Here is a 12,357-nt window from a genome sequence, read left to right on the forward strand (position 1 = left end):
CTACATAATTTCCTTTCATTTTTATTTCTCCTTTTTTCATTCTTTTTCTCATTTATTATTATTGTAATTTCTTTGTTTTTTTTTTCTTTGAAAAATCAAACTAAACAGCAAACGTGAAACCGATAGTCTGATGGACGAACACGCAATCGAGGAAACAATATCGATGATTGATCGTTCGCCATGCGTAGGACGCGCCGCCTCTGTGAAAATGGAGCGGCAGGACTTTCGTTCCGGCTCGATGGCGGATCCGCCTTTAAGGTAGCAACGAGTAACTAACAAGTAAACTTCTAAATGAAATTCCAACGACGAAGTATCCCGCTATAAATCAATCCGTGAAGCGTGAGGGAAAACATCACAGTGTATTTCAAACGGTTTAAGCATTTGTCTCTGCGAATTTTCGTGACAAATTAGCAAAAATGGAAACCAACTTTCGAGTGTAAAAAACCTTCTATCGTCCTCAGAAGGAAATAAATAAGAAGAGGAAATAACAATTCGAACGTCTCTTATTTCTGATTCGTTGCAAGCTGATAAAACCGAGAACTCATGTTGCAACTCACTGAATCTGTTTCTTTCGAAGAAAACGACGAAAAAAAAAGGGAGAAGCGTTCGTTTGAGCATCTCTCTCCTGAAATTCCTGATAAATTAACAAAAATGGAAATTCGTCTTAGAACCTGGAAAACTCTTCTTTCAAAAGAATAAAAGAAGGAAAGCAACGTTTAGCCATTCTCCTCCAATTCGAAAGAAATTTAGAAAACCTGTAGTTTATTCTAGAACCCGATGAAACTTCTAGTTTCTACGAAAGAAAACGGTGGAAGACGAAGAAACGAGAGAAACGAAACATTTGATCGCGTATCTCTTCAAATTTATGGCAAATGAAAGTGGAAATTCGCTTTAGAAGCAAAAGGAGCGTCTATCCTTTCGCAAGGGAGAAACGTAAAGAAATGAAGAAAGAAGCGTTTAAGTGCTTCGTCGCTCAAATTTGAAATAAAAATGTTTCAACAACAATAAAAAAAAGCTGCTTTGTAAAGTCTTCTTTGCTTCTTTAAAATACATAAAAAAATAAAATGAGGAGAGGAAAGAAACGGAGAAAGAGAAGGAGGTCGCGAAATACAGAGAATAGACTCTCCCGCATAGAGGATAGGAAAGATCGATCCTCCCAGTGGAAGTATCTTGTAACTCAGTTCGGTAAACTCTTTAGGAAACAGGAAATTGTTAGTCCGGCGTGGAAGAGTGGGCGGAGGAAATGATCGATAGGTGACGGGGACCGATACTGGAAAACACGGGGGTAGCCTTTCGGCAAGAACGATGGCAACGACGACGTGATCTCGCTTATCGGGCAACCATATTACGGTGGCATCGACTCCCAAGCCTCTTTTTCTTTCTCCTTCATTCTCCGCCACGACGGAGATGCTGGATCGTTAAGGACCGGCGAAGAAATATGATATTGCAACCATTTCACCACTCATTCGTCGAATTCAATTTACGGGAGCCGGCCGTGAAACGACGAAATTGATAAAGATACTCGTCGCCGCTGATTACACGCCTCTCGGTATTTTCTCTTTTCCCTTTTTTCGCCAACCTTATCAACCCGTTCATTTTCGAGGGAGTAATTTTTCAGTCGCTTATTAACGCCTAATATCTTATTCTCGGTAATATATGCTAGCGATTCATCAACAATTTCATTCAAATGTGCAGACAATGTAACATTCGTAGTCTAATGTCAAAGTTTCACTGAGAACAAACTTCGAAAGGCGGTGTATATGTTTTTGATAATTGCAAAAACAACGAATCTGAAACTTGTTATTTTTACGAATTTGACGGTCGTAATTTAGAAAATGGAATTCCTTTAATCTTTTCATTCTATGTAATGCGACACTCTTTCAACATCAACTGCGATATTCTGATAATTATTCAAATAATAATATGCCAGGAGACACAAAAAATTGTCTACCGGAAGAAACCGTGGCAAAAAGTAAAATGTTTCCAAATTCTCGTGTATTCTCGCGTTTTAACACTAGAACTACCACACCAGTTAAATTGATTGGTTTTACGACTTTATTTTAAAATTCCTACTTCATGTTATATTTTTTTCGCAATAATATAATGACTTTCTCAACGATAGCTAAAAGAATAATATAATGAATATTATTTTGTTTTTATGTATTCAAACTCAAAATAATTTTGGGTCAAGGCTACTTATACCAATACCGGTCAAAATGATTAGTACCTGTCAAAGTATAAAAGGGTCCTACAATCTGTTTATCGAACCCCAATTAACCAGTTTCCTCGTTTTGTATCATTCAATATGATGATATCAGTTATCAGGAAAATTCCGGATCGATCGCTAAATCGCTAGATGCTAACACTAGAATAGCACACCAGTCAAAGTGACTGGTTCTACAATTTTATAAATGTGTCAACCCTCGTTTAGGGATCATGGTCCCAGATGAATTAATAATAGCAAAAATGTACTACATAACATGGAATTCCTTCTGTAAGAAAGTAATAAATCAATACATATAAAAGTGTTCTATTATTAGGTATTTTTTAAAGACCAATCATTTTGACTGGTTTTGGTAGAAATAGCTTCGCGTTAACTATCGGTAGTTCTAGTGTTAAACAATCCGTCTCCAGAATTTACTAAGTAGACCTTGACGCGATCCTTGTTCCTCCGTCTCGTCTCAATGGCATCGAAAGTTGACCCAAACCAGTTTAAAAAAACCCAACGATCCTCTCTCCTGTTTCAGCTACCTCATGAAACAGAGTTGAAACGTTGCGTTTCCTGCCTGTTAAGCAAATCCCACGTAGTTCGAGTCACAGTGACCGCGGAGAGACGTCGAAAGCCACGAGCGATCGTAGAATCTCATTTCTCGTCCATTCACCGCAGTTAAACGCGTAAAAACGGGGAAAAAGGCGGCCGTGATGATCCGCGACGCAATCTTATGGAAATTAGTTTACTCACCGGTACCCACTTGCTTCTCGGTGATGTCTTGCCGACGAATGACACTCAGTCCCGTGTCAAACGACCGTTATCATTGCATTTCGAGAGCAGAACGGCCATTGTCAAGTTTATTAGCAACGAATCGCGCGCCACGACGCCTTGTTTGCCCAACAATTAACGAGTTTTGACGGTCGAACGACCGTAAGCAGACTAGGGTGCTAATTGCTGCCACCGCTATTGGTTTGCGGTTGACACTTTGCTCGTACGTTTTGCCTGGCTCGATCAGAATTTTAGAATCTGCGAGCCACGCGAGATCAAGGGGAATGTAACGTCACTTCAGGCTTCTCAATTTAATAGAAAATATTAGATTGGAAAATTTGAGTTTGGGAAGTCCAGGAATCATTCACTCTGTGAAACTGTGTTCTGGTTAATATTTGATGCTGATATTAGACGTTGTAACACAGATTGAAATGGCGTTATGTTTGCAATTTGCGAAAAACTTGGACATCTTGAGGAATAAATTTATCGAGGTGAAAGAAAATTGTTTTGAGAATTTAGCTTCACTGAACCCTGAGAAAAATATACATTTATATACAGAGACAAGTGTGTAAATAGAAAAATTATTACAAAACCAGTAACCAACACTGGTCCATGAGAATTGTTTTTAAATAATTTAACGAACTATATATGTTATCCTGTGCTGAGGTTCACTGATAGAGGAACGAGTGGATGAATTTGTAATAGAAAAATATATTGCAATAAGTATAAGTACAAGTACAAGTATAGTGTACGCTAACCCAGATTCTCAGTCTTACAGTGTTACAATACAATAGGAAGAGTATGATAAGGAGCACATTCCTATATTTATAGTAAAGGTTACTACAGCAATAGAAATCTACTTATGGCTCTTTTGTTTCTAGATCTTGTAACCCAAAACAAAAGTTATATTCAAGAACACAATAATATGGAAATCTCCTTATTTTCAATTTTTTCACTAAATTCTATTCTCTTCGTAACAGCGATATCCAGGTCACGAATATACAAAAGAAAAGGTGTAGAGTTTTTCTTGAAGTAATTACTTTAACATCCCGTAAGATATTAAATCATCGTTTGCAAAAACTATGAAAGAGAAAAGCTTGTAGAACGTAGCGTCCAAAATTTTAGGAAATTCCAGGTCTGCGTTTCACGATACCTTTAGCGTTGGTTTCACGTGTCGATTACGTTCGACGTAAATGATCCCGTACCACGTACTCCCAAACTTGGAGCTTTTTACGAAAGAAAAGATTGCGGATCGTATTAGGATTTCGACGTGCAGTTAGAGCGTCGCTGAACGAATATTTTGAAACGAATGAATTTAGCAAACATTGAACGGTGCGATCGGGAAGCAGACCGTGACAAAAATCCAGTACAGTGTTCCTTGTTAACGTGATAATTCGATCGAAACGATAATTTGCTCGACTTTGCACGCTAGTCCGAACGGCTACGCCAAACAGACCCAATTTGATTACCATGTGTAGGTTAATTTGACGGTGTATTCAGCGTTCTAATTTCTAGATTATCACCGTGAACTCTTGGCTACTCAAATTTGACGATCCAACGTGAAAGCAAGAATATACAGTGTCCCATAATATATCGGACCTACTTTACGTATTAACTATACACTTGAAAGGATTTATTAAGATTTATTAAGACTTAAAAAGACGAAAGAGATTTATTTAAACATACAGGGAACGAAAATAAGTGGACAGGTAGTGGAAATAGGTATCAATTCACGATTTCTTTAAAAACGGCTTGTTTGCATAAAAATATAAATACTAATTTCAATTATTTATTAAATAATCTACTATAGGGATATACAGTGTATCCTCGCACAACATGGTCGCCCTAAAGAGCGATTCTACGTGCAAGAATAAGTCGAAAATGTAGAATAAAATTTTGTATTTGAGCCTTCGTTTTTGGGAGAATCTAGTTTGAAAATTTATCGAATATATTTCAACTTATCTGTTATTCAAATCCTTTTGCAGAATAATTGAACAATTAATAATATCATAATTTTATGTGAAATAGAGCAATCAAATGACGTAATCGTTTAATTTGTAATTTGTAGAATTCGCTTGCAAAGTTACATTTGTTTCGTTACTAAACGCATTAATATTCTTAATTAGTAACTTCGAAAACGTCATTTGTAAAATTCCACTATTCGTATTAATTGAGAAGAAAAAAGCCCTGATTATCTTTACAGGAGATGTTCAAGATGACCACTTTGGATTTCTAGCATGGACGTCTTGTTATTGTGTAACTATTCACGGAAGGGAGATATGGTTTCTTGGAGCTGTCGATAGCGACGTCTGCAAGCTGGAAAATTAGGTCGCGTAGCGGTGGAAAGAAGCCCGTCGGGACTCGTTTCGAAGTTCCACACGACGAGAAGACAGTGGAACACTTTAAGGAGGAACTTGAGAAAAATTAGCGCTCGCCAAGACAGCGAAAAATTAGTCAGTCCTTGTGCCATGAATTTCGAAGGGATCAACGTCCCTAGTCCGCCATTAGCGGCATATGATATAAAAGAGAATCGATGTACACACAGGGAACGTTAATATTGTCGACTGGAATAGGAGTATAAGACGAAATTACGTTGACGAGAATTTTAAAAGAGAACTTCGACGTTCTGAGAAACTTGTCCGCCGCGCCATGCAAAATGGAACTAGCTGTTTCTTCTTCCATCACTTCCAAGCAAAAGGAAAGCGACATTATTTTTAAAGTCATCGCGAATAACATCAAAACGCATTTGCGATCATTTTTACATGTACGTCTTCCTGAATACCGATTATTGTCAATTGTTTTCCAAAACGTATATATCGTCAGTTGTGTCTACTGAATCACAGGACACACGCGTAATATCATTGAATGTATCGGCTAAATCACGTAGCACACACATGGTGTATTGCCTTCAAGGACCACGTACGTATTACGCGGTTGAGCGCGTTGAAATAATCGAAACAACCTGCAAGCTACTCAGTCCCAAAGCTCGAATAAAAATCTGCCTCCATAAATTCATATCAAAATGACGATTTTTTCAATCGTAGTCGTCTTAGAGATATTCAAATGCGACTCCAACTTCGAACGAGACACAAACGAAAGAATTGAGAAAAGTGTAAGAAATACAAATCGGAGCATAACAGCGAAATTGTGGCGTGAACGCGGTAATAATCGCCGTCAGTCGCGTTTCCAGCGTCGCAATGATTCTTGTCAGAAACAGCTGGAGCACGACACGTGCGTCGCGACGCGTTGTCGCGGCCGCTTAAAGGGGGCTCATGCCACGAGGATCAGTCGAGTACAGACCGAATCCGTATTAATCAGTTCACCGGTCGAGCCGCCGCTGATTTACGCGACGTGTGTGCCTCAAGGGCTTGCAGCGTCTGCCCGACGGACCAAACCGAACTTCGTCGATGACAGCGTAGGGATGTAGGTGTATTCGGATAATTTGGTCTCTCGATTGGTTGGCTGAATGTCTTGCAGCCTTTCTACGTCCATCGGGAAGCGAACAAAGCGATTTTGCTTACGACCAACTCGAAAATGCTGACTCTGGCGCGATTTGCCTAGAACTCGTCCCTTCGATTTGATTTTGCTTTTCCGACGATTTCATGGGATACAGAATGGTCTTGGTTATCACGAATATACTATTGTAAGACAGGATTGATTTACGTCTAATTTTACTTTCGATTTTCCTGTCAATTTCGCGGGAAATAGGAAACATCGAGTTCTTTATGATTTAGCCAGATCTTTCTGCTTTCCCAGCGATTCCAAGGAAAACGTTCCGAAAACTCATTGTGGTCGATCTAACTCCAGTTTCTGCTACTTTCAAAAGGAACAGAATGTATCGTGCTTTTAGTTGTTGAATTTGATTCAATCTCTTTAATTTCTTGGCAATTTCGTAAAAGATAGAATGGCAGGTGCGTCTTGTAATTACATCAGATTTAATCGCTTTGCCATTTTCGATATTTCCAGGCGAAGAACGATAATTCGAACTTCTTGCGATTGAGTTAAATTTAATATATTCGTATTAAGACGCGAGCAAAATGGTATCGTGCGTTGGTTTTCAGCTGAAACCTGATGAATCGTTGGATTTGGAAGGTGTCTTTAATTTAGGAAAATTTGTCGAGTAAAAAAAGTTTATTATTAACCTAGATCGTCGGAGTACAAGTTAAAGAGTAACAGCTTCAAGAGAGAAAATGGACAAGGATAAATAACATCACATGGCATCTTTGTTCTGTAAGCAACGTCGTAGGAATCCACTTTCTTCACACGTTCAACGTTGCTGAAAAGGAGGAACGTATATTCTGGTAAATTTTAACAAAGCTTATTTCGTACAACATTTTATCCAAACTGTACCTTAATATCAATCGAATAACGTCTTCCACAAATGACACTCCTCGTGGACTCAACAGCGTTTTTGCCTCGCAGATCGTCCTGAGAATGCACTGTTTTCCTGGTAGGTTCCGACTGAAACAAGTTGCTCTGGTACTTCAAAATGAAAACAAAGGACGCGCCATCGAATGCGAATGTATGCAAAACACACCTGTTCAACGCTGTCTCAAAAGTAGCGTACAATTCGCGACGATGACGTCGTTTCACCATCCACGGCCTCTTCTTGTGATATTTTTTCCGGAAATTCTCTTGCTGCGGTATCGGCCAAATTACATCGAACTCGAAATCGAGATTCCAGTTGCTGGGTAGTTTAATTTGAATCGGTTGCAATATGGACAACGTCAGCTAAACGATAAGAAAGTAAATACACTTAGTACAATATACTGAATAGTTGGTATAGTTGAATGTTTGTTGTATAATATAATTGATGATCCTTCTCCAGGATCGGATGATATTACGCTTTAAAACACAAAATCTAAATTACTAATTATTAGGTAATACATTGATGTATAAATCAGACAAGCGTACATTTTTTACTTTCATACTTCTTACCAACACTTCTTAATCAAGCAAACGTAAATAAAGTCAATTTTCTCGCCACGAAGTCGATATTTAAATACCGAGTTATTATAAGGAAATAATAAAATGCTTGCCAAGTTGAAAGAGTAAAGTTCGTAAGTGTGCGGTAATTTATAAACAGGGATTTATATCGTTTCTATGATCTTCGTTTCAAGAATAAATCACGAACGATCTGTAAAAGTGACCACTTCACCATTCTTTCATACTCCGTCGAGAAAGATATATTTTCCACCAGAGGTCCATGTAGTCGAAGGGACTCATTTCGTATTCCGTAGCAAACGCGCTCCTTGACCAGCCCCGCAATGACATTGAATGACCGAAACGAAATAGCCAATACTTACCACAAATGTGCTGCCCATTGGAAAAGTGAGTCGCCTTCGTCTGGACAGAATTTCCGATGATCTTTGATCGGGGATGCTGATGTCAGTGTGATTACGGTGACACACGTGGTCCCCGAGGACCAGCTCGAGGATCCTAGCGAGAATCAGCACCAGCCACGGGGCCCTCATTTCTTCGAATCACGGGCTGAAATCAGCGTTTCACGGTGGTGGACGAGCTCTCAGACCTCTCCCAGGAGGAACAGGAGGAGCAAGTTTCTCAGAAAAGCCAGCAACATCCTTCACGGTTACGTCGACCTGCGTACGCGTCGCCCGACTATTGCTTCGCCACGCTGCGAATAGGCCTCGCGCTGACTACATTTGTTTGAAGTTCCAGTTAGCAGATTTGGTTCGTTGTCTCTTGTTACGCGATTCCGGTTTGTCTTTGCCGTGAATTTTTTCCAGCTTCTCGATCGTCGTATAGATCGGTTCATTTCAATGTAACGAATAACAAGATTTTGAAGTTGCGTAAAAATAATTCGTCGACTCCTTTTACTCCTTTCCTTTCGCTTCAGGATGAATATCAGCAAAATATAAAATCAACATCACCATCTTCGTATATATCGTAAAGCTAATTATAATTATAACTGTGTTAAAATTATAGATTCATAGATTTCAATCTTATTCTCATTTCAGCAAACAAAAGAAACTTCTTATATTTTAAGAAAACGTTTATAACATAGAATTAAAATGAGAGACTTTTTCCTATTTCATTCAAACTTGAGATATTTTTCAGCGCTATAAAATTACAATTAGATCGAAAATAATTGGAAACGGGGGTTAAATGTAAAATATTACGAAGTACTCTTTTAGGAGATTTGTATATTTCGTAGACGATATATACATTTCGTAATAAGGAACTCTGTTACCTAAGATGTGTGCGATTAACGTAAAACATCCGAACAAGTCCTGTTCGTAGCCGCAAAACAGTCGATCTCCTCGGTCCACGACGCGATGCAGAGCCGAGGAGTACCTAATTTATGGCACCCTCAAGTATTTGTCGCTTTCTCTTCACACAGTGTGTAAGAGGAAACGAACGACCCTTCAGAATACTTGGAAAGCTTCACACTTTCTTACAGTATCTTCCTTCTTCTTTGTTCCTATAATTTATAATAATAGAACGTATATAACATTACCGAGTATTATTAATATTAATTATTACTTATTCAAACACCGAGAGGATGTACTGAATTGTATAACAACCGTGGTTACCATGTTATTGTTATAATAACAAGATTATCCAGGCATAATCAACAATGGAAACAATATAGCTGGCTCATGCATCCAATATAGTCAAGTAATTTACAGGAGCGGAACGTTAGTTCATAATTACAACCTCTCGCATAAAAGACGTTGACCCGTTTGGGCATCGGCCATTCATTTATTCGCGGAAATATTGGTTGGCTGTAATTTCGGAGATTCCCCTTGCTCGTTTAAAATGCAGCGACTCGTCTAATTAGGGGTCACTGGATAGACAGAAGGCGGGAAAATCAGATCGTCTCGGGCGTCGGATAAATCACTCGTCGTGGAATTCTCCGGTGGGAGGAAGAAAGAGAAAGGGGGAATAGAGACGAGAGGGCCCGAAAGTGAAATTACCTCATAAACGGAAACCATGGGAAGTGATCAGGGTATCTTGGAGATTGAGTAACGCGAAAACGTCGTCGTTGAATATATTTTCGGAGATTTGCGAAATTTCGGAATAGCCTGATCTAGCACGACACGGGCTATGGGGGTGGAGATCCACCTACCCCTTAGGGAATTCTTCGCAACAGTCGAGAATGTCAATTTGAAATTCTTCCGCGGTGAACTGGAAAACGCGGCAGCTGGCTATGGATGGAAATCTGCCTTATGATACTGCGAACGTTTGATTCGCTTAAACTATACGTAAAGTATACTTTAGCTATTTCGGCGGACAAATTTCTACAGTAATGGAACGCACTTTAGGGAAAATACAGTAAAATCGATCAAGGGTTCGATGGAAAAATGACATGAGGAAGATAGGCATAGCAATCGACTGGCTGGGTGAAACCGAATACTATTGTTTTTCTAAGATAATAGCTATGGATACGCGTCCAATTTATGGCCACAGATTCTAGCTGATCCTTTGATCTCACGAGAAGGCCTGTAAGCCGAAACACTCGCTAGTTTTTCTTCGATGGTAGTTCATAAATTTCCAATGAAAATGTTCCAGCATTGTTTTATACACCGTAGTCGTCTTTTACTGATTTAAGAGCTTCGTTAACGATCATTCTTAAATTTGTTCACTTCGAACGTTAAATGACAAAGACTTAAAAATCTTTCGTCCCAATTGTGAACTATCTGAATCGAAATTTCAGTGAAACCTGCTATTCAAATATGTATACACAGAAACATTTTATTTAATTTAATGTATTAGGTCGTCCGAAAAGTTTCTTTCGTTTTATAAGGAAATAATGGATACACAACATCTTCCGTTTTATATTTGTAGTATCGGGAAGAAGGGCCTAGGAAACGTCGAGCTAACTACAGACAATGTCGCGAGAGCCGAGGCGCTGTCGGCTCCATCAATGCATTGCCGGGTCCTTCAGGTAAATAGGTAAATAGCCGAAAAGACCTACGTGACCCTAGCTACGAGCGTCTGTAGAACACGTGTGCGGTGGGCCCAGCAATAGACAATAGAGTGCTACAACGGCAGAGAGTCAGTCGAGAAGCAGAGTGCGAGTTGAGCGGACACGGAGTGTGAGTCGGCGTGCGACGATATCGTAGTCTGTCCTTTGTTATTGAATATCACTCATTAAAATACCTTAAACTTTAAACTTAAATCATCACTTATCACTTACTCTAAGAATCCACCAGTTACTACATATTATTTTATCGAATTACGTATGATCCATTTTGTTCTATCAAACTAAAGATCACAACGTTTGACAGATTAGGTTTCATGTTTGTATAAAGATGCGTTGTTGTAAAACACGCGCCTAAAAGAAAGACACTTTCCGGACAACCTAATACAAAAATTGGTATGCTTTGGGTGTGATACACACATACGTCCGTACAGTGGGTTAAACATACACATTAATCAACTGGTTATTTAACACCATTAAAAGCACACGCGCAATTAATCAAATTTCTGTGGATCTTGTTGGTCGTTTTGCGAGATCGCTAAACAACGATGTACCGATAAGATCTGTGAAAATCGGTTTCTTTTAATAAATCAACTTTAAACTTTTGCATTTTGGCATTTTTCGCATGTATAATGTATCATATTGTGAGCCATAGCAGTAAAAGGGTTAATGATGCGTGATGGGAACGTAAGCCTCGGTTACCGTTCTCAAAGGATGAGAATTGCGTTACGGCGAATGTGTGCGCGTGCAAACACACAGCGCTTGAGGTCGAACGCGAGATACGCGTACATGTAAGCAAAATACCGAAACCATGCACCAGCCCTCAATCCCCGGAAGGATACGCGCTCGAGCACACGGCACGGTATTATTCCAGCTTACGCGCGGTGTTGTCGTAGGACTAATGAATCCGCCGATAACCGTTTACTCAATGAATACCCACGACTCGCATCGTCTTCGGCGACTTACCGTATTAATTATCGGCGTTTTGTGGTTCGATGTTCGAAAAGAACTTGAGTAGCTTTGTTGTAGTTAGATGTAAGTATCCGTTTTCACCAAACGAAGACCATAGAGAGAGAAATTAAATTATAATTCCTATTTTTTTTATAAAGCAATAATTTTAAGATTCAGTACAGTCAATCGATGATAAACATGTAACCAAACTTATACTTTTATTTGGTTTTTGAAAATACTTGAAAATATTTTATATACACATATCTGTATTTTTTCATTGACTTCAACATTGTAAAAATACTCATCGTAATGTTAATATATCGTATTTGTTAATAATCATGTATTTAACTTCTACGAAATTTTATTATTTTAATTATATAATATAATTAAATAATAAATACTATAATTAAATTATATAATAAATTATATAACATAACAAAGAGAACAAATTATCGGCTATTTCATCGTTTAAGTCTTCACG

The 12,357-nt window shown here is 38.7% G+C and overlaps 1 protein-coding gene across 1 annotated transcript; it reads right to left on the minus strand.

Annotated features, from left to right (window-relative positions):
• Positions 1 to 7,103: 7,103 nt before the first annotated feature.
• LOC117238435 lies at positions 7,104 to 8,705 on the minus strand. The gene is made up of 4 exons (XM_033503330.1): positions 8,287 to 8,705; positions 7,518 to 7,711; positions 7,331 to 7,441; positions 7,104 to 7,256 (listed from the first exon to the last, which is right to left on the minus strand). The coding sequence occupies exons 1-4, from the start codon at positions 8,452 to 8,454 to the stop codon at positions 7,118 to 7,120; spliced, it is 612 nt and encodes a 203-aa protein (XP_033359221.1). The 5' UTR covers positions 8,455 to 8,705; the 3' UTR covers positions 7,104 to 7,117.
• Positions 8,706 to 12,357: the final 3,652 nt, after the last annotated feature.

This window comes from Bombus vosnesenskii, unplaced genomic scaffold (assembly GCF_011952255.1).
Source record: "Bombus vosnesenskii isolate JDL3184/JDL3185 unplaced genomic scaffold, Bvos_JDL3184-5_v1.1 scf7180000013492, whole genome shotgun sequence".
NCBI classification, from domain to species: domain Eukaryota; kingdom Metazoa; phylum Arthropoda; class Insecta; order Hymenoptera; family Apidae; genus Bombus; species Bombus vosnesenskii.